At 50.8% G+C, this 26675-nt stretch overlaps 1 protein-coding gene across 2 annotated transcripts in view; it reads right to left on the bottom strand.

The window, feature by feature from the left end:
- Nucleotides 1-1944: 1944 nt before the first annotated feature.
- The window catches only part of LOC102748743 (protein FAM163A), a 71523-nt gene continuing 46792 nt past the window's right edge, over nucleotides 1945-26675 (bottom strand). Inside the window, exons 2-5 of one of the 2 annotated variants that reach the window (XM_081824699.1) lie at nucleotides 10143-10234; nucleotides 6984-7005; nucleotides 5885-5999; nucleotides 1946-5314 (exon numbers count right to left, since the gene is read on the bottom strand). In XM_081824699.1, the coding sequence (XP_081680825.1) occupies nucleotides 4907-5314; nucleotides 5885-5977 (501 nt within the window). In that variant the 5' untranslated portion in view covers nucleotides 5978-5999; nucleotides 6984-7005; nucleotides 10143-10234 and the 3' untranslated portion in view covers nucleotides 1946-4906. Of the gene's footprint in view, nucleotides 5315-5884; nucleotides 6000-6983; nucleotides 10070-10142; nucleotides 10235-26675 lie in introns of those variants that run through there. The other variant, XM_081824700.1, reaches the window with a different exon arrangement.

Genomic DNA, 26675 nt, shown 5'->3' with positions numbered 1-26675 from the left:
TCCAGCCATTGACCTGATGGAGAGAGACTTGTTCCACACCTGTAATGGAGAAGGCCCTTTGCCAGGGGAGAGTCCCTGGGGGTCCCGCGCTGCTGCATGTGACTACCCAGCATGCACTATTCTCAGGTACAGTGTTAGTATGCTCTGACTCAGAAAAAAAAAAATCTTTTCAAGATGCAGAGTCACAAAACTCACAATAATATAACCAGGCACACACTGAGGTTTTATTTCTGCCCTTGTCTCGTTGATTCCCCACTCCCTCCCAAAAGCATTTTTATTAGTTTTTTTTTTTTTTTATGTATCTTCCAATGTCTAGCTCAGGCACATATTATATTACCATTTTTTGCCCTTATTTAAAATTCTCAATTCTTGATTTTTCTCTTTTGAGTTCCTCCTCATTTATTGTCACTAGCTCCTGACTCTGAGCTGGGGGGTGGTCTGGAGGGTGCTGTGTGCTGGGCACCCTGAGACACACTGTGAAGGGATGCCCAGAAGCCTGGGGTGCAGGAGTGTGTATTAAGAGCTTGTGTGCTACTGGATTCTCCACAGAGGGAGATGCTAGGCAGTGGAGGGGGGATGGCTATTGGGGCCGGGGGGCTCAGGTGGAGAAGGTAGCCAAACAGGGAGGAGAGAGGAGGAGCGTGGACCAGACTAATGAGGGAAGAAGGGGTGCTAGCTGTCCTTGTCACTGTTGTCTGGGACATGCCTAAGTCAGTGCCTGAAGTTCAAGGAGTGTGGACCATTTCCATTGTGAGTATAGGGCTGGGGGGAGCTCCTGGTTATGCTTTTTCTTGCTGCTGTGCCGTCAGGAGCCCCCAGCCTTAGATACTGATGGTTTGGCCCTCTTTTTCTGAAAATGATCAGTGACCTCTGAGCAGCACTTGTAAACCTGAGTCTAGAAAATGGGATGGAAGCAGCTTTTCTCTGAAATCCCTGGAGAAACCTCAGGGACAGGGTAAGGTTTTGAAGATCTGGATTGGCATGATGCAGCTCATGGGGCTGACGGTGTCAAGGGAACCGAGGACTGTGTTGGTCAGAGAAGCCCATGGGATTTGGGGTGATGGGCCTGTGATCTTGATCACTGCTCCTGTCCTCCCCTCCCTACCCATTTGGGCATGGAAGGTGCAGTAAGACCTGAGGCCTGGGGCTGAGCTGAAGGCGCTCAGGTGTTACCAGGGAGAAGAATGGGGCCAGGGCTGTGACCCCCACCCCATCACGTGGGGCTGCAGGAAGATACGGGGGCAGCCCCACCTCACAGAGGTTGGGGGTGGAGTGGGCCTGAGCCACTTCGCAGGGGAGGGGATGGCTTGAGGTTGGGGTGGGTGTGGTGATGACAGAGATCAGCTTCAGGGTTTCTGTTCCCAGCAGACAACCGGTGACAGAGCTGTGGCCAAGGGCCACCAGGGCTGAGGGTGAAGTTGTGCCCCGTGGGACTCCCAGGAGGCCTACAGGGGCAGAGCTGCCCACTGCCCACCCAGCTGTAATCAGGGCTCACAGTGGCCCTGAGACGGGCAGAGGGTGTGTCTCTCAGACCCACGCATGGGCCCACACACAGATCCACCCTCATCCTCATCCTCCCTGGATGCTCCCTTTCACACATACATTCCCTTCCTCTCCTGGTCTGGCAGAGTGGATCTGGTCCCCAAACTCCTCTACTGTCCCCTCCCAACATGTAAGGGCTGGCTGTGTAATGCTCTGCTCAGGTCTCCTCGGGCTTCAGAGGGTTGGTGACTTAACCCACAGCTACAGGTGGGGCCACCACAGGCCTGGATGGTGAGGGGGCAGGGAGCAGGGCTGAAGCCCGGGCTGCTCCCCAGTGAGGCTCCCTGTAGTGAGCTGGGCCACTTCACCTCAGGGGCGGCAGCAACTACACTTCACATCCCCTTTCCCAACAAACAACACATCCTCCCTGGGCATGAGCTCTGATGGAGGCAACATGGCGGATGGGACCTGCTGGTGTGGAAGCAGGAGGGGAGAAGAAGCTGGTAGATTTTGGTGTTGACAATGGACATTCTGGGAAATAAAAAGGACCATTCTCTCTTAAATCTGTGCCTGGATGCCCCCCTCCTTGGGTGAATAACAGAGGATTCTGTTGGATTTCTATTTCAAATTCCTCATTTATTTGGACATTCACTTGGTTGTGACTCCAAGTTATCAAAGATGCAGGACGGGAAATCTGTAGCAGGAGCGGTGACATGGAGGTGGAGACAAGATGGCAGACAGGAGACTGTTCCCAGCTTCTCCTTCTCTTCCTGTTAGGGTACGATTTGAGAAGTGTCCAGACATGTCCCATGGGACAGACTCCGCAGAGAAGATGTGTGCAGTGCAGTTGAATGGGTGAGCTTCCTCTTCGGTAGGTAAGGCCCTCCCTGCGACAGGGGGGGCGGACAGGCAATCGGAGACTGTGCCCTGCACGCTGTGGGGGTGTGTAGGGGAGAGCCGTGGCCCATCATCTCTCCAGAGTCCCCAAGCCCAGATTTCGATGTGTTGACAAGATCTAGGCTGGGAAAACTACAGGAGGACAGGGGACTGTATAAGATGCTTTTCATTCAGGGACCCCAATAGATCAGAGCCAGAAGCAGGTGACAGCCGGCAGGGCTGTCTTGATTTCTCCAAAGGCAGGAGGAACAATGACATTATGTTTTGGTGAGGAGCAACCACCCTTGCTGTGGCTGGTCGGCTGTGGAATTCCCGGGCAGCAAGGCACAGGGGCTGGTCGTCAGGAGGCCACAACGGCTGTCAGACCCAGCCGCTCATGGCAAGGGGGGTGTGCTTGGCCCAGGAAGGATGGGCGATGGGATGGCGCATGTTAAAGTTGCTGTCCCACACTGGTGCCTCTGGACTGGGAGGCAGATCTCATGACACCCTGCTTAGAGCCGCCTCCTGCTATAAGGACCTGTTACCGTCTGAGATGCCCCAGGAGGAGAATCAGACAAACATGTTGCTTTTCACCGAACAATTAAAATCGTATTTTAATCGTAGAGCCTGCTAAACCTGTATTTCACGGTGGTGGCTCAGTCCTCAACACACATCCCCGTGCACTGGATCAGGCCATTGGCAAGTGCATCTAGCCCCTCCCAGGACTCGGGCAAGGAAAAGCAGTGTGGCCAGCAGATCTTTTCAGGAAGTCCTGGCTGTTTCTTAGGAACCGTCTGGGCAGGTCTCCTTTTCCTGGAGAATATGGGGTCTCAGAGAAGATAAATGACTGATCCTAGAGCTAACGAGTGACCTCAGTGTGACCAGAACCCAGGTCCCCTGATTCTTCACCGGGTGTGCCCTAATTACAGCTGAGATGCAAGGTGACAAGTGCCCAGACAGAGTGAAACAGGAGGTGTGGTGAATCCTCTCCTCCTCCCCTCTCTCCCAGCTGCACCTGGTCCTTTCTCAAATGCAAAATCACGCTTTCCGCAAAGGGGCTAGCACTTTGCCTGCCCCACCCTCTGCAGCACACGGTGACTCAGAAGTGCTGGGGGTTAGGTATGTCCTTAGAAGGGGGAGCGGCCACCCCCTTAGCGTAGAAGCAACTGGAAAACTCATCAGGTGCACGCTCTCAAACAGCACTGGGTCACAGTGGAGTTCTAAGTGGGAAGGGAGGGCTGGGCTCAGGCAAGTAACAGGCCTTCACTGGAGACTGGGGGGCCAGGGGGTGCAGCGGAGGGCAGGCGGCAAGCGTGGAATCCAGGAGCGGGGGCCGCTGTCCCCAGTGCAATGAAGTCGTCCCGCTCTACGATGACGCGGCTGGATGCCCGAGGAGAAGGCTGGGCCTCTAAGGGGGGTACATGGCTTCAATGCCGCAGCACTGTCCCCCAGGAGATGGCAGGCTCCCCCTGCACCAGCCAGCTGCTTGCTAGGCGACTAGCCACCTTAATCACCTTCCACTCACGCTGTCTGAGGGTCAGATTTCCCTTTCTAGTCCGTACATCAGAGCCCCTTCCACCCTGCAGCTCCCGCAGCCGCAAAGCCCCTGGTGTGTGACGTGTGTGGGTGGTGACAGGTCTGTGCCCACCTGAGAACACACGCACCCTCGCAGCACTGCTCCCCCACGCAGCGCTCAGGGTGGCAGACAGGGGCCCCAGAGACCATCAGCAAGAAGGTCTCATTCACCGAGCTGCTCAGACTCAGTAACAAAACTTCAACAAGGTTCTCCAGCAGGGGCAGCTGGTTCCGGAGGCAGAGAAAGAGGATCTGGGGGGAGACAAGGTTAGGCTTCCCTTTTTGGTGCATTCCCCACAAATAACCTTAGGCCATGGCCTTCCGAGTCCACTCAGTGTGTCCCACGAGGAAGGGGAACGTAGCAGGTTCCAGAATCAATATCCATATTGGAGCAGCGACAGGGACTGCAGTTCCCATGATCATCACATACAAAAAAACTAGCTTGCGAACTGGGTCTTAGATTTGTTTTAGCAAGCAGGTCCTGAAGAGGTCCCCTGAACACCTTCCTCTCCCTTCTCAGATTCGCAGTGCCTTACTTCTCAGCTCTCCCCGCGCCCTCAGTCCCCTTTCTCCTTCCATCCTCCAAGGAGGCCCCCCAAGAAGGCCTTCGCTTAGCTTTCCCTGCTGTTCTTCCACTCAGAGTCCAGCAAAGCTGGGGGGAGCAAGGGGAAGCAAGAGGGGTGGCGGCAGGGCTGGAGCTGGGGGAGGAACGTTCCAGCACAGAGAGAGGCACGGCTGCCCACTCATCCAGCCAGCCCCCACCTCTGGGCCTGCCCTGGTTCTCAGTGACTCCACAGCTTGAATTCCACTGTGGGGCAAGAAAAGCCAAAAAAAAACCACCCAAAAACAAACAAAACAAAAGAAAACCACTGAGATTGTCCTTGTGGGCTGTTGGAGGGGTCCCCTGCTGCCCCCCGTTGTTCCTGCGGGGACAGCAGCGTCGGTATGTGGAGGGGTCAGGGGTGCAGGAGGGTTACACGTCTGTACTAATAGCCCTTGGATTGGTGAAGGCCTGGCGCCCAGAGCCTGGCCACGTCACCGGGTAACTCTGGGGCACTGCCAACTTGAGGGGTGGAGGTCCCCCTTCCTTGTAGTATGTAGGAGCAAAGGAGAGCCTCTCGCCTCCGCCCCCATTGGGCACCATGTCAGCCGTCCGTATGTAAAAGGGGGAGCTGTATGGGGAGCAGGTGGTGCAGTGGCCAGCCGCCACCCCACACGGCTGGCCGCAGGGCTCGCTGGTGAAAGGCGCCAGGCCACCCCGGCCGTCCGGGCCTTGGGAGCTGCAGGCATTACAGCTGGGGCCTCTGGGGTGTGCGGGCAGGTCGTGCTCCTCCTCCTCGTCGTCTGCATCTTCGGCTCTGCTCTTCTTGCAGCAATAATACTGAGGGGAGAGGGGGGAGGGATGCCTGAGGGCCGGACGCTCCCCTTCGGGTGGACAAAGGCACCCATGCCCCTCACACACTGAGGACCCTGCGCAGAGAGCTCTTTGGTGTTGGGACTGAAACTCAACGCCAGACACCCACGTTCCACCAGTATCTATATTCCCAGCTTTGCCAGACCAATACCTTCCCTTCTCCTTCCCCTACTTCCGAGGGCATTAACTCCAGGCTGTGGTTGAGAGAGGCAGGACCTCCGTGTCATATTGAGGACAGGGCTGGGGTCGCTGGGAGCAGCTTTCTCCTAGTCTCCCAGAGGGGTGCCCCTTCCCAGCACTCCTGAAATCTCAGCTATGCCAGAGACACAACACAATGACCCGATATCTTCCCAGCATGGCCTCTTCGGGGGACCCCAAAGCGTACAGAGTGTGAGAGATGCATGGCTCCCTTCTGGCCAGCCCCGATTCCCAGCCCCCCACGCTTCATGGCTTTGAGCTTTGTCACCCTCGAAGCGGGCCTCCAGTTTCTGCCCCGAGATTGGGGACGTGGTTTGCTGGTGGCCTCTGGGGACTGACCTGGAGCCTACAGTAACACAGGACCGCAATGATGCAGAGGAGGATGACTGTAGCTAGGATTCCGCCAGTGATCACAACTGTTCCCGCTGTCATCCGCCCGATGCCCCATCAAACTCTGCAAAGACGTGTGCGGAGAGGTGAGGGGCAGCCACACCAGGCGTGGGGTGGGGAGCCTCCTGGAACTTTCTACACAGTTGGAGGCAGGGGGGAACCTGAGGGCAGCTGGAATAGGAGGACCACGGGCACTGAGAAACCAGGGGCTTCCTGAAGACAGAAAGAGGCTGTGGCCTGGGCCAGCCTAAGCCGGGGGAGGGGGGGGGGCACCGCCGAGGGAGGGAAGAGGGGAAGCAGAGCGCTAACAGAGAGCATAATTCTGCTCTCGGCTTCTGCTCAGTTTCAAAGGTTCTTGCTGTGCCTTTCTCTCATTCTCCTTCTCCTCACATCCTGCTCAGCCCCCCACCCTCACCCCTTGGCTCATCGGAGACACAAAGACAACAGCTTCCTTTCCTGGGGGCTTAGTCTTTGGCACTGCCCTAAGCTCTCCCTGCTTGTCTCAGGTAATCCTCAAAATGCCTTTCAGGATGGTTATTAGTTATCCCTGTGTCACACATGATGAACTGCGGCTTCGGTTGGTTTGGCTGAGATTCTACCCAGCCTGGCTCACCCCACAGGCCATGCTCTTAATCACTGTCCTCTAGGGCACACACAGCAATGGCCCCTGAGCCCTGGACTCAGGTGGAGGGGACAGGGTCCGAACCTCCAAAGTTCCACCTGGTTCTGCCCTGGCTCAAAACCACACTCCTTTTGGGAGCATCTCTGTTCTCTTTCCAACTCTTGTGGAAGATGAGGGCAAGGTGAGCCCAGAAGGTGCGGGCAACAGGCAGCATTCTGGCTCCTGGAAGGTGGTGGCGAGGCTAGAGAATGGTCCTGCTAATGGGGGTAAAGCTCTGGCCTGGGGCACACTCTCTCTTGGGCACTGAATGGGGACTTCCCAGCCCCCCTCCCCAGGCACATGGGGACAAAGACTGGCCGTGCCCATGGAGCAGGAGGGTGGGAGGAGCCTGGGCATCTTGAAGGAAGAATGACCGTGAGCACTTACGTTCAATAAAGGGAACAGTGACCTGCAAGACAATAAAAGGGACAGAGCTATTGGAACAAGAATGTTACCCCTGAAAAAGGCCCCAAGGGTTAAATTAGTCGCTAAGCCCCCTCTTCCCACCCCCGCTCTGCCCTCTTCACTGGGAGCTCTGTCACCGACAAGCCCACACCTCCCAAGTCAGCCTCCGGCTGTGCCTCCCACTGCTGCTTGACGGACGTGTCACTCGGGTGTCCCTCCGGGATGTCAAACTCTGGCGTCTGGTGTGACAGCCTAAGTTATCACCTTCTTTCCAAGTGGGCATCCCCCCCCCACCATTAGCGCTTCCACCAGAGTAGGCTGTTCATTACTCAAAGGGCAAGCGGGGCTGGAACGCAAGCGGCAGTCCACTCAGGAAGCCATAGGCCCTGCTGCGTTCACCTGGTGGAAGGGGCACCTTGTTCTTCAGCCAGATACATCTGCCCCTCACCGTCACCATGCACCTTTGCCTTGCCCCACTGCCTGCATGCTCACCACCACCTTAACTCCCCTCCTCACCTCCTGCTCTCCCCCTACATGAAGCCTCTGTCCACCAGGCAGACCCAGTTCTTAAGAAGCTCAGAGCCTAGTGATGAAAAGACACTTAACATACCTTACGATATGGCCTAAGACACACAGAGCAGCGGCTGTGGGGACACAGAGGAGGGAGCGACTAACTACTTGGGGAAGGTTCCCGGGAAGAGGTTATGCTTGAGCTGGGTGCTAGAAGCTGAGTGGGAGCTTGCCCAGCAGACAAGGGGAGAGGGCAGGCTGAACAGCCCAGGTGTGTGAGATACCACGAGGGCCTGCAGGAACTGTAAGGAATCTGGAAAGGCCGGGTAGGGTAGGCACCAAGTGGGAGAAGCTGTAAGCCAGGCAAGGATTGGCATTCAACTCTCTCGGAGGCCACAGGGGTTCCTGAAGGGCTGCATGAGCCCGCTTTCTCCAGCTGTTCAGATCCTGCCCACCCTCCAGCACTCTGAGAGACCCCCGCGGCTCCCCCATCGTGGCGTGCTCTCTCTGGATTCCCACAGCAAAGCCTTTCCATGGACCACTTTCCAAAGCCCCTCTTGGTAGGATGCTTGTCTGCTTTCACGTGGGAACATCGTTACTCCTCCAGTACATGAGAAGTCCCATGCGATCAGGAGCTGTGTCCGATAGGGCTTCCTACCCCTGCAGCATTGCACACAGCGCGGGCTGCACGGAAGTGTTTGCTAGTCCTCGGGCCTGGCCGCACAGCACGTCCACCGGCCTGACAGCGATGACTCTGACCCACCACCAGGGGGCAGAAAGTTGCACCGCTCAGCTCGCATCCCCTCTTGCAGACCTGAGCATCGCTGTTCAAATCCAATTTGACTGACTTTGCCCAGATGCATGGTGGGCCATGCTTCAGGGATTCGCCCGGCATTTGTGAGGGGATGGGGTGGGGGGAAGACGAACCTCAGCCTTGGGAGAATGTGTGTGCCCTCATTACGACATGCCGTCACTCTCCCCTGCTTGCCCTGCACGCTCACGACGGACGGCTGTGTGAGAGACAGAGAGGCCCGTGGAGTGACCTGGAGTTGAAGGCAGCAGTGTCTCACTCTACCTGCAAGTCTTGGCCTTGCCCCCTGAGATGCTAGCCTGTTTTAGGATACAGGGAATGAGGAAGCTATATAAGAACAGAGCCCTCCCTCCTTCTGACCTCCATGCCTGGCCTCCCCTCTTTGGGTACCATGCAGCGGTTCCACAGAAGTGGCCTGGAAAATAGGGGGAGGCATGGCAGAGGCGCACATCTGAAGGCCCGTCTGAGGCCCAGCTGTGCCATTTAGCAGCCACCCCATCTTGGAGACTGACCTCCTTTCTCACTTGTAAAAGAAAACTTAACAAAAAACTCAGCTTTCCAGTATGATTGTGAGGGAAAAGTGAGATTCGCGTATGCAAGAGCCCCTTGGGAACTCTAAGAGATCCTTCAGACACAGTTATTTGTGGGGAAAAGGACGGCCCAGACATTTTAGATGTCGGCTTCAATCTGGCCTTACAGTCAGAACCCAGAAAGCACTCGTAAAGGGCATGCGGGCAATGCTCAGGTCCCAGCCACTTTCCCTACAGACCCCATACTCATGGTACAATCTAACATTTAAATTACTATATCCAAGGGTTCCTATTATTGCAGGTGGGTTCATTTTCTCTTTGCAACTAAACACAAATGATCACAATAGCTGCCTGAATCTAAAGAGCACTCTACAGTCTACAACGTGCTTCCATTTCCATCCCCTCCTGGGATGGGCAGGCTCTAAGACGGCCCCAAATGAGCCCTGCCTCTTGGAAGTCATGCCTCGTGTGCTCCCCTTCCCTTGGGGGGGTGTCATCTGCAACTTACTTCTAACCAACAGAACACAGCAAAGGTGAGGAGATGTCACCTCTGTGAATAGATTATATAACATTCTGAGCACCTTCTTGCTAGCCAACTCCTTCCCTTGCTGGTTTGGATGCAGCAAGTTGCCGCATTGGGAGGCCCATGTGCCCAGGGACAGGGGGTGGCCTCTGGCCCTCAGTCCAGTGACCTAAATGGAACTGGACAATCACAGAAGTGAGAGCGGAAGCAGGTCCTTCCCCAGTCGAGCTTCGAGATGAAACTGACAGACCCTGAGACAGTGGACCAAGCGGACTGTGCCTGGATTCCTGACCCACAGACACTGTGAGCTGGTCAGTATGTGTTGTGTCAAGCTGCTAAGTTTGTGGGAGTTTATCATGCAGCAAAAGATAATGGATACGCCTCTGAACCACACAAAAACCCCACATGCAGGAGAGAAAGTCGGACCTTTAAGTGCTTTGCCTCAAGTCATATGATAGCAAATGTCTGAGTCAGACCCAAGGGCCAGTGCCATGGAGTTTCTATCCTACAAAGCTGCCTTCTGCTGAGCTTCCTAAGGACAGGAGCAAAAGGTTCCCTCCCAGGGCCTGGCAGATGGGCTCCGCGGTGGCCAAGTCAGGGACCAAAGGCAGCCAGAGAGGACAAACCCATTGCCAACTCAAGACTCCTGGGGCCTGCCCTCTGTGACCAGAACTTTCTGGACCTCACTCCCCACCAACACCCCTCCCCACCCAGGGCCCAGACACCTTCTCCTGGGGGGAGAGGGTCAGCCTGCACCTCACACGTACGTGAAACAGCTGGGACAGCAATGGCTTGGTCACGCAGGCTGCGCCTGAGCAGACAGAGGTTGGGGGTGCGTCATGGCCAAGGGCATCAGTTCCTGCCAGAAAAGAGAGGGGAAGATCAGTGAGAGCTGGAGGCGGAGGCCGAGAGGATGGACAGACCCCGAGACTGAGTGGATGTCCCCCAAAGGGCCTTGTTTGTTGGCTTCCGTGGCTGCCTCAGTCTCTGAGCCCCCAGCCTAGGAACCCGAGGACAGGCTTATAAGGCCACATCCCATCCCGTCCTTGTTTCCTTCCCTCCATTGTCCAGAAACCACAGCCCAACATGGTAGCAGGACGCTGGGCATGAGCCTCTGCCTATTCTGGGAAGTGAGGCTCAATGGGGGGAAGGAGGGTCGAGCTACCTCTTTCATATGCCTCTGGAGAATTCTGGCCTATCCCCTGGCGAACGTGTCCTTGTTGCCTGTGTGGCTTTTTCTCTCTTTTTTCTCTGGCCCCACGTACCTCTTTCCCATTCCCTTCTGCATCCTTCCCTGGGCTCGTCCATATTCCAGCACCCACAGCCGCGTATTCCTGTCCCTCACTCCAAAGTCCCGACCTCCCTCAGGACAACATGCCAACAGGACAGTCGGATGAGCATGTTCACGCTGGTGTGCTGATGGAGGAGGGGGCCGCAGGGTCCTACCAGGACATTTAGGAATCCAGTGGAGGCTAATTCCTAGGAGTCCCTTCAAATGAAAATTCTTTAAATATCCACCCAACCTGATCTACAGGAGAGTCTGGGCCTTATACTGGGAGTAGGAGAGTGAGGAGAGGAAGGACGCTCTCTGGTGAGGTTTCGCTCTGCTCATTGTCCTGAGGGGAGAAGGCCCTGCTAGGTGTCTTTGTAGTGGGGAGGGAACCCAACTGATAACTGGATCCACAGAGCCACCTTCCACAGGGATGGGTTCTCTGCCACAGCCAGAAGCTGGAGGTCAAAGGGCACACTTTGTCTCAAGGCCTGGCACTTGTCGGTGTTCAGCAGGTCCCAGGAGCAGAACTCTTGGAGAAGCTGAGAAAGCAGATGTTCACCTACAGAGCTGGCCCATCCCCGCCTTTACCTCCCCTCTAGATCTATGCCTTAATGCCTGGGATTGGTCTGGAATGTTCTGGGCACTTGGGCTTTCTTTTCTCAAAGATGTTCTTACTCTCGTTAAAATGGAAGTCATAGATAGCTGGATGTCCGAGGGGACTCTTCCTATCTAAGTTTTGATTCAGATGCCAAAGAAACGAGAAGACTAACATGTGAGTTTGGGACAGGTCCCTCTTCCCCAGCCATGTGCAGAGGAATATGCATGGGAATGTCGAAAAGTCTGTTCAGGATCCAGGAACCTTTCTCCCACTTTGTAAAATACAGATGGGTCACAAATTTGGTGAAGATCTGGTGCGGAAGATTTCCCTCAGCAAGTTGTTGCTGAGCCACGAATCCCCCCACCCCCAAAGGGAGGAGGGCCACAGGTCTGGCAGAAAATGGCTGGCTGTCCTGAGTCTGTCCAGGAGGGCCACCCGGAGGCGCGAGAAGAGCCTAGTCCACTAGGCTGGAGCTGGACATCCAGATGCCCAGGGGCTGAGCAAGGAGTTGCAGGAGCTGCCTGGGACAGGGTCGATGTGTTTGCCTGGGGTAAGGGAGTTGCAGGAGAGAGAGGCCCAGCTGGGAACCTCAAAAGAGCCCACAAAAAAAATCCACAAAAGCAAGAGCCCCTTTGAAGCTTCCCCTGCTCTCTAACCTGTAAGAATTCCCCATTTCAATCTGGCAGCTCGTGAAACAGAGCTCTTGGGGGTGATGGGAGGAAGGGAGGAGTTGGGGAGTATAGACAGCAGAGGGACACGGCTCACCGCCCCAGCGGCTTCCAGCCCGAAGCAGATCCAAGCCGGCACAAAGGAGAAGAATCACACACTGTCAATTATTCAGTGATTCCAACTTCTCAGTTGAGACTGTAGCCATAGCTGAGAGGTACCACAGACTGTCACCTCAGAGTGGGTGACACGCAGTGGGACTGGCGCAAGTTTTTATCTAGGGGCAGGGGAAGATTTCTTCCACCGAATACATTCTAAAGTAAAGGGATGCTCGAAGAGAGAAAAAAAGAATCAAAGTTGTTTGTTAAGCACAAATCATGCAATATGTTTGTTTAACCTACCAGTTACTTCGAGAAAAATGATCCATGGAAATGGAAGGACTCTGAGAGATCTGGCCCAGTATCTCTTTTCTAGATGAAGAAACCAAGTTCAGAGAGGACATGTGACTGGCTTAACCACACACAGCAAGATAGAGACAGAGCACCAGAGCACTGGGAGTGGGGCCCCCCGGCCCCAGTCCCGGCCCTGCCATTAGGCTGTGGTCTCTCCCACACTTACTTCACCAGGTGCTAAGGTGTCCCCTGAAGCAGGGTCTTCCAAATTATCTTGACAGTAACGATCACCCGAGTCAGGTGTTAAAAAACAGAGATTCCAGACCGACCAAGGCAGCATCTCCAGAGGAGGGGCCCGAGAATCTGAGTCTCACCATCTGGCCCCTTTTAGGAAACGACGTAGGAATGAAAGTCTTTGAGAGGATCTCAGGCTGTAGGCAGCAGGGGAGGTAGGCGACCTCTCAGATCCTGGGGCATCATCTGCTGCCAAGAACGCTGCCTCTGGATTCTGTGTCCTTGGGGCAAGTGGGCCAGAAGGGAGGAGGAAGAGGGGAGTGCAGGAGAACCATAGGGACGTGGCAACCCTGCACAGGGAGGCCCCTAGAGGTCAGGGATGGGGAATCTTAAAGGCCATTCTTCCCCGAGAGGCTGGGGGGAATTAAAGGCCACCCAGATAGGATGTATTGGGAAGCGAGGGTCCCATTGCCCCCGAGGCCAGGGGTCTGTGACTTCAGCTCACTGAGGCGGGGCCACCTTCTCCCTGCCTGCCGGTCGCTGGCAGGCAAGACAGCCACGGCCAGCAGCAGAACGAGGAATTAACGACCGGCTGGCCCCTTGCTCCCCGAGCAGCCCCCTGAGGAGCACAGGTTAATTGAGTGGGGCCTAAGCACCACTGATCTCAATTTCTTCCCAGGCAGGTAAGCCTCCTCCAACCATTTATGAACTCATGAAATTGACACAGCTGGTTAGCAGCCGGGGAGACCGGGGACAGGTCTTCTTGTCTGTTACCAGTCTTCCTAGCCTGCAATCCTCAGTCCAGGTTGGCAGAGGGGAGGGAAGGAAGGGGTGCCTTGGACTTTGATTGTGCCCGTGGCCCTCCCCAAGCCCATATCCCTGGGAGGAGGGTGTGAAGAATGACAGCCAGATGGGTTCCTCTGTCCCCTGTGGGCCGCTACGGAGCAGAGACGCTCACGCTGGTTGAAAAGCGGTCTCTTCGGGGATGTACAAGGAATCCTTGCAAATCGGCAAGGGAAAAAAGGGACACTTGATGTCGTAAGGGGCCATGGGGCTACCAGGAAAGTGAAGAGACGCCCAAACTCATGGCTAATCTGAGGAATATGAACTGACACCACAGTCGGCTCTTACTTTATGCTGGTAAGACTGGCAAAAATTAGAAAGCTGGCTCATGCCCAGGGTCGGAGCCGCTGTAGGAATTTAGGGGCAGCGCTGAGGGGGGAGCGAAGCCAGAGCAGCCCCTGAGGGAGAGATCCGTGTCCATAGTCATGTTAAGTCCACACATACCCCCACAAGAAGCAATTCTGCTCCCGAATCTAGGTCCCCAAAACTTCTCAACGCATCCATAAGGGGTCATGTGTGAAAGATGTGCATTGCTGTGTTGTTTATGGTGCAGGGAACTGGAAGCAAGCTCAGTGATCATCATGGGGGAGTGGAGAAGCAAAGTCAGGTAGATGCCACCTACAAGATAATGCGACTGTCGAAAGCACTGGACCAGAGAAACAGCGGTAAATCTTAGCACAGCGCTAAGTAAAAAACAAACAAACAAAAAGCCAAAAACAGAGTGAGCTGCATCATACTGCCTACATAAATTTAAAATGCAAGCGTACAGATCAATAATTCACATTTTCAAGAACACATACTAAAAAATGGGTCACATTAAATGTTAGAATAGGTGCCTATGGAAGGAGAAGAATGGCATGGAGAGGAGCAAAGAGAAAAGCATATAAAGCAAGAGAGGGGCCTGGCACAGACCCATGATAAGCGATAATGTGCGGAATATGATTAACTTCACCTTCTGCACCTGAGGTCCAACTTGAACAAAGAGAAAAGAAAGCAAGGGGCTGCTACCACCTCCAGGAAGCCTTCCATGATGTACTTAATGCCGCACATTTTTGTTGAGCCTCCCTCTCTGTCCCCAGGTAACTGTATTTGTTCATACACTGCTGTCCTTTGGGTGTACTCTGCCTCCTTCATTCGATTACAGGCCATCTGAGGGCACAGACTTGGAATCCTGTGTCTTCGTAAAGCTCCACTCCAGCTGCCTGGTGTTCTGCACGTTCTAGACACCGGAATGACCAGCTCTAATTGGGAAGTCATTTTGTATGCAGGGTGCTATCCCAACACAGCCTTGCATTCTGGGCTCATCTGCTGTGGATAGTGGGAGGAGCACTAGGCTAGGAGTACCAAGATTTGGGCTTAAGTTCTATCTTCTATACTACCTTGGGTGCCTTTGGACAAATAATGACCTCCTTGAGGTTCACCTGCAAAAGGAAGGTAAACGACACACCTTTCCTTGCATGGGGAGGATGATGGGAAGGGGGATGTTGTTTTAAATTATGCCGTCTTCTAGAGAGAGTGGGTGTTGTTCCAAGGACTCAGGGTCCCTGTGGTCCTCTGTGCCACCAACAGAAGGGATAGTCCTTCATTCTCACTTGTCCCTTGATGACTTCACCATGCCAATGTTTGGGAGTAGATCTGGTAAGAGCTGGACCACTCAACACAACAGAATGAGAAGAGTTTATTGAGGTGTATGGTAGCAGGTGGACCAAAGAGGGTGGGATAAGGAAGAAAAGGGATCCAGAAAAATTGGCTGAGACTGGGGTGGGGGAGGCTCTGTTGAGTCTCTTGGCCAGTTAAAAATCCCAGCAGTTAGTTAGTGCAAACGGCTTTTAAGATCTGGGCGGTCTCTATGTTTTTTGTGTTGTCCTCTCAAATTGTTGGTAACTCCTAAATGTGAATGATCTTTTTCTCATTTGTGGCAATCAGATGAAGGGGCTGAGCTCAGACCTGGGTGCACATCGGTGGAATGCAGATGACACAATAAGGACTAATTCAGTAGGCAGGGGTTTGAGCAGGTCCTATCTAGATCCTTAGAACACACGATCCCTAAGATCCCTGATCATGACCTTGACTAGCATTCCTGCTGGGATCTTTGTGTCTCAACATGATACTCATGGAAAACCTATGTCATTCCCCTTGCTTATTCTTTACCTACTATTGAGCACAGAGCCTGGCATTGAGCTCCACCTCGGGAGCACAAAGATGATGAGGCTGAGCACCCTCAAGAAGCTTACAGGGAGTGAGTGAATAGTAAACAGTAGGGAACATGGTCCCAGGACCCTCAGATGGAGGGCCTGCGGTCATACTGCAGTCCTTATCAGAGCCTGCAAAACTCCCTGGAGCAGGCAGAGCTGCTTGTTCAGCATTTGGGGTTATCAGTAAACATTTGCCACAGATAAATAGCCAAGGTGGGGGGCCCTGCTCCTCTCAGCCCAGGGCCGACCCAACGGTGTCACCTGCATCCTCGATGCCTCTCTCAGAGGTGAGGCTGAGCCCACCTCTTCCCTGTCTAGGGAGGCACAAAGATGGACCCCTCTGCACGGTCCCTCGGTTAAAACTGCGCTGGTCCCGGAAGAGCAGTGGGCGCAGAAGGGGTCCCACCTGTCCCAGCTCACAGCATTCCCTGAGCTCGCCTTCTGCAAACCCCAGTTGCGCTCATAGTCTATAGACACAGTGGGACTTAATTATGAGTCATTTTCGATGGGCAGAGGCTATTTTGTACAGCTGATCCTGCTCTCTGCAGTTTTGGAATCAGGATCCCTGACCATATAGATCTCCCCTCCCTGCTTCAGAGAGACAGGAGCAGAGGCTGGTACACTTCTTAAGGATGCGGTTCACCCTGGACTTGGCTTTGTTTCCCTTGCTGCCTTTCAAAACAATGTTCATTACCGCTTCCAGAATTTTCCCGGGTTTCATCTTGTCTGATCTCCAGGCATGGCCTTTTTTGATTTCTTTTCTAGAAAACATGAAGTTCAGGAAAGCCATCCACACAGCTAATTCAGGGAGAGTGGGAACGCCCTGCCTGCATCGTTCTTCCACGAACGATGTGGCTCCTGAACACGCACAGTGGCCCATTGCTGTGCCCCCCTCTTCTGCCCTCCCCCACCACATTCCATGCTCTTGCCCAGCCTCACCACTTGCAGGAGGGAAGGCGGCACCATGGCCTGTGTCGTGGGAAGGGACTGGCTTTTCCTTTCCATGAGGTGTGTTGTTCTGCACCACGGGCTTGGATTTCTCTCCTTCTGTGTTCGATGTCTACTGCTGTTGGGAAGGTGTTCTGAGGCCCCCAGGCAGCAGGCCTCCAGCCCGATGCCGGCTAAGCCGGCTTGTTAGCCGGCTTGCATCTTGTTAGATGCATCTGTAGGGTTTGTTTCTCCTCTCTAGCAAGATGTCAGTGGGCTGGAAGAGATCCCCATAAGACCACAGGCCACGCAAGGGAGGGGGAGCTTGGTTTTCGAGGCCAGACGGTGATCAGGAGGGCATGGCACTGGGAATGGAAAGGCAGCCGGAGGGAGCTACCCTATACAGGGCTGGTCACAGACCGAGGCATCAAAGCAGGGCAGAAGGAAGTGGGAGGCTTGCTCAAGGCTTTCCAAGGGGGCCAGGAGTTGAATTAGGTATAAGATTATACCAAGGGAAATTCAGACCAAATCCAAGACAAATCTCACAGGACATAAGCAAGTGTAACAGAAATGGGGAATTGTTGACTCCTGTCCCACAGGGAGGCTTGGGAGCATTACAGAGCAGGTGGCCTATCCTGCCCTCCGGTTCAGGGGACTGGGCCTCTTCCTATACCAGCTGAGTCTGACGGGGCCAGACTGAGGGCAGGAGGAGGGTGGGACATCTGGGGAGGAACGAGGAGGCTTCTGGGTTTAGGGACCTTTAAAAAAGGCAGCGGAATGTATTCAGAATCTTTCATCATTTCAGAGAAAACATTCTAAAATGGGCAAGAGGGGCCCAAGGAGGATTCTCAGAAGTCCAGGAGCAAGGTGAGCAGGGGAGGGAGGCGGCAGGCCTTCGCTGGTGTGCTGGGCGTGCGGCATTCCATGGGAACCCACGGGAGCCCAAACCAAGGGCTTCAGCAAGGACCCCGGGCAGGACCCCATGGGCAAGCCCAGCCCAGAGGGCCGGCAGAATCTGCAAGGAAGGCACGCGACTGGATCAGAACAAAACCATCCCCTCGGCCACACGGACTGGAGCTTCCCCCTCTAACCCCGACTCAGTGAGCAGGAATGGGGAGTTCACGTCCAGACGTGTCTCATCCTCAAGTCCATGGCACACCACAATATATATGGTTCCTCCTCCACGTTTTGGGTCTAGTACTTCTCAACTAATTCTTTGGGTGTCTTTGTGAAGGGCCAAGTTAAACTCCTCTAGAAACCGACCTGCTTAACTATCAGAGTCAATATTGTAGAGGGAGTAAAACTAAGGAAACAGCATCTGTATCTCAATGAATCGTATTTCTGTCTGAATGACATACTCAGATTTCTCTGGTAGTGGTGGTCTTATGATGCTTCTTTCAGCTGAATCTTTATCCCTTTGCACCTTGCAGATGGGGTCGAGGAGGCTTTCATAGATTCTACACTGCAGCTTTTAACTCTTCCCCCAGAAATAGAGATTAAGGACAGGAGCCCAATTTCATCCTCTGGCACCCAAGGGCTGAGGCAGGGGTGGGGTGGGGACTGCACGTGGCCACCTTACCCATCGGGGGAGCTTCCATAACAGGCTGATCCAGATCAGCCGGAAAACAGGTTAGGAAGATTAAGAAGAGCACCTTTACACTTCTTTTGTGTAATAGGAAAACATGTTAAGGTAGAATGTTCATAGGTTCTCTCCTCTGCTTTCTGCTAAACTGTGTCTACCAGCTCATCTCCTGGAGTGGGCAGATTTGGGGTAAAAGAGAGGCTGGGAGGTCCCATGCTGTTTGAATTTATGTGAGCTAGAAAGGTCAGAGTGCCGACCTGAATACACTTGGACAATGAGAGGAGAGGAGGAGAAAATCCAAGAGCCAGCATGAAAGGCATTTGAAAAGCATTCTGGAAAGACGGAGAGAAGAGGAGGCTCAAGGTGGCCACCATGTGCATGAGATACTGGGAGAGATGGAGATGGGGTTAGAGGATATTTTAAAGTTTTTTTATATATTATGAATATACTTTCTCCCATGGGGATCTTCCCAAAATGAGCAATCAAGATTTAAATTGCTTTCCAAATATGTGGGGGTTTTTTGCATATTGGATTGGAATTTCCTGGGATGAGACTCCTTGAAGGGACTGAGACTATGGGGTAAATTTTTCTTTTCTTTTGTGGGTTATAATCATAAAGGAAGATGATTTGTCTAAAGAAAAATGATCAGTAGCAATTTAGTTAAATCAGTGCCACTTTGGTAAAGTCGAAAAGCATTTACAAACTTCCAAAATGTTAAGCTTGGGGGTGTGTATGTGTGTGTGTGTGTGTGTGTGTGTGTGTGCTTGCTTCTGGAGCAGCAGCATGGAGCTTTCCTCAGATATCAGAGAGCTCTGTGACCAGAGAGGTTAAGGACCACCGAGTGAGATGATGTATAGAAAGACTATAAAAGAGGAACGGGATGGCTAAGAAGACGGCAGCTCTCTAAAAATAAAAATAAAAATAGAAAGGAAAGAAGGAAAGGAAGAAGGGAGGGGAGGAGGGAGGGAGGGAGACTCCTGTCTTGGGACCTACAGGTAGAGGAAGGAAGAATCATTAAATTTAAATCAGCTATGCGTGGTCAAGACAAGATGTCATTTCCACAAGAAAAAATAAGCCAAACAGAGGGAAGAAAGTAAAAAGACACAAAGAAGTCAGGGATTTGGTAGGAAACAGGAATGATAAACAGCTCCTCAAAATGTTCCCAGCAGGTGACCCCTCTGGGATGAGCTGACCGTCCCCATTGACCTGTGGCCAAGACAACAGCACACATCCGGGTCTCTGACATTTTTTAACCCCCAAAGGGGATATTTTAAAAAGACCTCCTCCTATGTGAGTGATCACTTCGTAATTTCATACATTTTCCTACTTGTTATTTTGTGCTTTTTAAAATCAATTTCTTTGAAAATTACCAATTAAGCAAACCATAATACTTATGGTGTCATAAATACTATAAAGATTTGTTCTACTATGGACTCCTTTTCCATACAAAAGTTTAAAATTTTTAGGGAGTTAAATCTTTTATCACTTTTTCTTTCCTACTTTGCTTAGGAAGTTTTCTTGCACACAAGTTTATGTCAGGGATTTCTCATTTTTTAAATGTAATTGTTCATCCAGCATGGGTCTGGTTTTATACTCTAAAGGTTTCAGTTCTAGTATTTTTTTTAGACAGAGAATCAATTCTGCCAGTTGAACCTAATTTTCTTAGGTTCATCTTTACGCACATATTACGTACATATTAATTTTAGATTTATTTATATACAGATCTATATGTGAATCTGCTATTTAGTTCTACTTACCTATCTACCTACAATTATTAATAAACCCTACTGTCTTTATTAAGTTGCCTCATAATAAATTTTAATAGCTGGTAAGACTATAATTTAACTTTTTATTGATATGCAACATACAGAAAGTGCACAAGTCATAAATAAGCACCTTGATGAATCTTCCCACATTAAACACACCATGTAAGCTGCACCCTCGAGGCCTCCCCTGGAGCTCAAGCTTATAGGTCTGCTTGAACCCCAGCAGAACTCTGCCAGATGGCATGTGAGTTCAGACTTTCCCAAGGCCACTAGCTCCTTTGCTGCTGGCTCTTGGGCTACAGCTTCTTACATGATGGCTCAGGGCCTGGGAACAGGAAGTCAAGGTAGGGAAGATTATCGTGGAGGGACTATGATGAGAAAAGAGATGGGGGCTCTGTTCTAGGGCTTTTCCACCAGAGGAGCACCGAACTGTGTCATCTGTAAATGAGCAAAAGGGAAAAGCTCCTGAAGCCTGTACCCTCACTGTTTCTTATCAACAGCAGGAAGAGCTGGTCCAGTCCGCTTTCAAACTCCACCATCCAGGCCAGTGCGATGGGGAGGATGTGGGACACAGTCCCCTTGAGAGAACGAGGGGCCGTGGGTGAGGGCCGGGGGGGCTGCTTGCTTCCCCCTTACAGAAAGCCACCAGGGGAGGACACCCAGCCCCAAATCAGAGCTGCTCTGGGTAATATTGTAAAACAGGTTTGTTTTGTAGACAGGGGAATATTGTAGACAGGGGAATTTTTATGGGTGATGCTGTGTTTAAGAAAATATTTTTCTTTCTTAATTTGAGTATAGACTGAACTGTCTCTGAGAATGATGTGACCTTGGAAGGTATGTGGTATGAGTGTGTGTGTGTGCATGCACACGTTTGAACCAACACTAACCCTCTGGAGAACTGCAGTAGGCATCTATGCACATGGTGTTACCTGAGAGAGCCAGAGAGAGAGCCAGAGAGATATGGAATGCCAAAGCCCAATTATGACTGCTCTGTCCCAAATGCCCGATGGAATTCAACACCGACTCGCTCAGACTCTGTGAAATAAACTGCTGGCATACTGTGTCCTTGCATTGCCACAGAGGGAAAGGGGAACAGACCGGAAGGAACGACCACACTCTCTGAGTCACAGACTGAAGAATGGTCCCCTCTGAGAAAGAGAGACAGAAGAGGAAGAATGGAGAAATAACTTGCTTTCTGTCCCTTGAGATTACAGTATTGAACCGGCCAGGCTCAATATCCATTTAAATTTCCTCCTCCCTGCAGAAGCCTCCCCTCTAATTATTTCCAACCTGCCTATCAAATGTGTTACACACTCGAGCCTTGGGGGCGGGGTGGTCAGAGGGATGAGCCACGAACGGGAAGGGTGCATTCGTTCTCCACCCCACTATTGCATGGAGGCTAATGTAGCAGAGGCAGCATAGCATGAGAAGGCCAGCGACCCCAGAGTCCGGGGGGAAGAGCCACTGAAATGGAGCAGCTGAGAATAGCAGGGAGAGGAAGAGCAGTAGCGTACCATGAGGAGATGCTGATGCTAGTGGTGGCCTTGTGATCAGATGTGGCCAGCTTCTGTATTTATTAAATTTTCTGGAGGAGGTGGATGGAGAGGGGAGAGGGAGAAAGACAACATTTGGGTAACAGATAAAAGAAGATGAGCTGAAAGTTGTCTGTCTATAACTGTCACTTGTTCCAGCTGGTTTACCCCCAAGGGTCATTTATGACAGATTTCTCTCTCTTCAAAAGGCAGCTTTTTCAACATCTCAAGACAGACAGCTTGGTGTACAAGGCCCTTCATGCTCTGCTAGCTGCTGGGACAGAGAAATCTCCAAATCTGGGATCTGGGCCTTGCACATGGTAATGTAGGAACTCAGGGTCCTCCCATGTAGTGACTGCCTGTAGCCATCCAGACAGAGGAAGAGTGGGCGATCACTGCAGGAAGGGTTTGGTGGGCCAGACCGGGAAGGGGGGGGGCATGTCACTCCCACTCACATGCCATTGACAGGCCATGCCCAACCACATGGGAGGCTGGGAGGCACAAAGGGGCTACGTGCCCAGAGGAAGGAGGAGCCCAGTCCCTAACTTCTGGTCTATCTTTTTTCCTTAGCATTACCTCTTTGCACTTTTGCTCCAAGAATACCGAAAATGTATGTCGTTCCCTAGGTAAGCCATTCTCTCTCCTATCTCTCCATCCTTATACATACTGTTCCATCCTCCTAGGCCACCTTCTCCACCCTGATTTATTTGGCAAATTTCTATTACTCCTTTAGGAATCGGCTCAAGAACCCCCTCCTTGACTCCTCTAGGCAGATTGTAAGCCCTTCTTATTCTCTACCTTATGGAAACCTCCTTTGCAGCACTGGCATGATTTATAATTCATAATTTATCATTGTTATTAGTTGTCAAAAAATCTGCCTCCTTTGCTAAACTGCAAGCAGGAATGTTGTTTTTACCTCGGTATCTGCTTCACAGAGTGCCTAGAACAAAGAGGACTCAGTAAACACTCACTGATTGAATGAACGAAAGAATCTCTCTCCCTGTTTTCTTTTTTCTTCAGGCTAAATGTTCTCATTTCCTTCTACTTTTCCCCAAGTGGCATGGCTACCAGTTTTTCACCATCCTTGTCTCCATCTTCAGAATGAGCTCCAATTTGTCTACATCCTTCAGAAGATGCGGAGCCAAGGATCTGAACAGGGCACTCTGGGTTTGAGCTGATTGGTGCTGATTCACTGGGCTGACTTTGCCCCTTTGCTTGACAGTAAATCCACAGCAGCTGGGGGACCGGGCCTCAGCTATGGTCATAGACCCTTCTTTCCTCTTGGAATACTTCCCCCTAACCACGCACATCTACTATTTCACCCAGTAATCATCCATTCTAATAGAATATTTTAAAGATTTTAGAGGAGGGATGTTAAGTTTAGATGTGTAAGGTAGTGCTGGGTTATGTGAGACTCTGAAAGTTATGCCTGATGCTTATCTGTCCATAGATAGGGATCGTCACTTCGCAGCAGATATTCTTTCCTAGTGGGGAAATCACTTAAATAGCCTCTTTTTGTCACATAAATACAAATGACTGGTGTGGTAGATGGGGTGCAACATCTATCCTATCCTCCTTCTTGCCCATCCTATTGCAAGGCCAAGGCCGGAATGCTAAAAGTGACATTTTCCAGACTCTCTCGTATCTAGGGTTCTGGACATGATGTAAGTGTAGCCAATCAGATGCACTCGCATGAGATTTGGGAAGTGGAAGTAAAGCAGAAGCTGCTTTTCTGCTGCTCTTGCTGGCAAGTGGGCTTATTAGAGATGGAGTTTTCTGGAGCAGGGTTATCAGAGGTCTCAGTGTCTCTCAAGGGGCAGGGCTAGTGGTGTCTATTTTTTGCAGTGGTGGATCCAGCAGGATCTGTGTGGCCCGGAAGCCAACAGCTGTGGTGGCAGCTTCCTGACCTCTGGATTACAGCTAAGGCCATGTACAGCTATGGCCAGCAGCTACCATCTCAGCTTCATGATCCCTCAGCTTCCTGACATGGTGCTGTCATCCCAGGAGTCCCCTACAGGTGATCCTGCCCCTTAGATCTTCCAGTGATTTGTAAGCACCTAATCCCCTGTATTAAATACACCTCTCTGGAGACAGCTGAAATGAAATAAACCAAAATAAAGACAATTAGAAAAAGAAAAATAATTTTAAAAGATAGAGTGGGACGCCTGGGTGGCTCAGACGGTTAAGTGTCTGCCTTCAGCTCAGGTCCTGATCCCGGGGTTCTGGGATTGAGCTCCATGTCAGGCTCTCTACTTAGCGGGGAATCTGCTTCTCCCTCTCACTGTCCCTCTGTACTCTCTCTCTCAAATAAAATAAAAATAAAATCTTCAACAAAATAGGTAGAGTGACTTCTGTTTTTTGCAACCCAACCAAATGAATAGGCATCCACTGACCTCCAGGAAAGGTAACCCAAACCTTTTGCAGTTTGATGAAAACTGTACCTCTTTTCATGAGGCCACAGCTGAAAACTTAAGATATGAATTTGCATAAGGATCCCAAGATTCTTCTGAGAGGGAAGAAACCAAGATTTTATCTCCTTCTCCCCAAGATTTGAAGTTAAGGAATCCTGTGGAGTGGCCCTGACCAAGGTCTGCTGGAAGTAAAGAACTGCAGGGGTGGGGGCGGGGGGGGCGGGGCAGTGGGTATCTGTGAAGGATTCAGGCTTAACACAACAGCTTAACAGTTGTGGGGAAATTGCTCGCCCTGAAATGTCACCTGGCTCAGGTCAGAAGCCTCTCCTTATCCAGCTGCCTTAGCATAGTATGGGGCTTTGGGGGACAATGGCTGGATGGGAACCAAGAGATATTTAAATTGGGACCATGGCCTGTTCACCACATCAGCAGGGAGGACTTTGCCACAGCCGTGGACATACATGTCCAATGGACAATGCAGAGCTAGCATTCAGTATTACATCATGTAGCATCAATCAATGCAAGAAGACTCACCAGGATTTCTTGTTTCTTTTGATCTTATACCTAGAAACAGGAGTAGCCTCCTCTGGGTTGAGTAAGACCCTTAAGGCTTGAGGGAGGAAGGCAAGAGAGGTCTCAAGAAGGAGATATGGAACTTTCAGCCAATAAGAACATTTGAGGGTTGAGCAGTTAATCAGAGAAATAAGAGTTATGCACTCACTTGTACCCCAAAGTGGTGAAGTGGGTCATCCAAGTTATAGGCAAGAAGAAAAACTTGACTACATTCAAAATTCACACTTACGTATGAAAGAACTCAGAATAAAAATTGATGAAAAGATAAATAATAAATTGGGAAAGTAACTACAGTAAATATGAGAGCATATTTTGATGATAAAGGAATATATTAAGATCAAATAGGTAAATGACCAAAGCACAGAAATGGAAGTTTACAAAGGATAAAGTAAATTAATAACCATATGTAGAAATATCCAATTTCACTACTAGTCAAAGAAATGCAAAGTGAGACATACTTCTTCTTCTACTAAATTAGGGGAAATTATAATACCTAGTGCTGATTAGATTGGGATTTAATGCTCTATATTGCTGGATGAAAATTTGTAAAACTCCATAGGAAAATATGCGGCAATATTTCTTTTAGAAATGTACATAACAAAGGCTTCTAGCTCTAAATGGCTGAGCAAAAGTCTGTATCTTTCCTACCTCCCAACGTCTCATTGAAATAATAGAAGACATATGAAAAATCAACCTTAATAGCAGCACTGGGAAACCAGAATGGTGTGCCTCCAATTGCGAATTTCTGGATGAGATGAAGCTGATGGGAGCAGATTGATGGTGAACCCCAACAACCCATGACCCCCTAACAGATGGCAAAGAGGACATCCAAACCAAGTGGTTTTCCTACCAGAGCTCTGGCGTAATCCCAATATCAGAGGCACTGGACCTTGGGAAAGAAGATAGCTTTAGCCCTCAAACTTGGGCCTTCAGACAAACTAGCTGAGCCGACCTCTCCCCCTACTGCCTGGGCTGATGACTTGGGCATTTGCCTGTGGGATAAAGCTTAAGTTTAAGGCTCTCCAAAGGAGGAATTTCACCTCAGGAAACTCCCAGAACAGACACTAAAGTTAGATAAACAAAGGAGTACCCCAGCGATCAGGAGAGATGGACAGCCACTAAACCCAAAAGTCAATGACTTATTGTTCATCTTCCTAGTAATCAGGAAATGTAAATTGAAACAATAATGAAGTAGCATTATTTGCCCATCTGATTGCCTAAAATGTGAAAGGCTTGATAATATGCAGTGTTGTTGAAGGTAGGGGGGTACCGGCGCTTGAATGCACTTGTTGGTGGGGTATAAACTAGCAGAGCCAATTTGAGGGCAATTTGATAATATGTGCCAAAATTTGAAAGGCACATACACTTTGCCCCAGCCAATTCTACTTCTAAAGAGCCCATCCGTAGAAATACACATGTGCACGGAATACAGGTACAAGTACATTCCTTATAGTATTATTTGTAACTGCAAAAACTTGATAAATAGCCATCAGTAGAGCAAAAGTTAAATGAATTAAAGTTCTCCCATGGAGTTGTTAAAGAAAATGAGATAGAGTAAGATTCTATTTGCATTAAAAGTTGGTGTATGAGGGCACCTGGGTGGCTCAGTTGGTTAAGCGCCTGCCTTCCACTCAGGTCATGATCCCAGCATCCTGGGATCAAGCCCCAAGTCAGGCTCCCTGCTCAGTAGGGAGTCTTCTTCTCCCTCTGTCCCTCTCCCTGCTTGTGCACTCTCTCTCTCTCTCTCTCTCACTCACTCCCTCTCTCTCAAATAAATAAATAAAATCTTCTTTTAAAAAGTTGGTGTATGAGATTAACACGTAAAAGTGTTCATATTGTTTGACCCAATATTCCCGTTTCTGGAAATATATCCAGAAGGAAATGATCCAAAATAAGGAAAAAGCTAGAATCAGAGAAAAAGTTAACTTGTAGTGTTATTTATAATTGAGAAAAAAACTGGAAACAAGCTAAACATCTAGTGATAAAGAAGTTATTTGTTTATGCATAACAGCCAATGAAACATTGTGTAGTTATTGAGTTATAATTTGAACACTTTATCCTAACATGGAAAAGCATTTAAGAGGATAAACTTGGACATAAATTCATGTAAAATATGATCACAATCAGGCAAAACATAGAATATAAATGAAGAAAAGAATAGACTATATGGCATTGAGCTGGGGGTAGAAATGATGTATAAGGGGGGGGCGGAGCAAGATGGCGGAGGAGTAGGAGACCTGGATTTCGTCTCCTCTCAGGAATTCAGCTGGATAGGGATCAAACCATTCTGAACACCTACAAACTCAAC

The sequence above is a fragment of the Leptonychotes weddellii genome, chromosome 6 (assembly GCF_054177405.1).
Source record: "Leptonychotes weddellii isolate Sample4059 chromosome 6, ASM5417740v2, whole genome shotgun sequence".
Lineage (NCBI taxonomy): Eukaryota > Metazoa > Chordata > Mammalia > Carnivora > Phocidae > Leptonychotes > Leptonychotes weddellii.
Note: the sequence above shows the minus strand (reverse complement) of the source record. Positions and strands in the feature narration are given on the sequence as shown.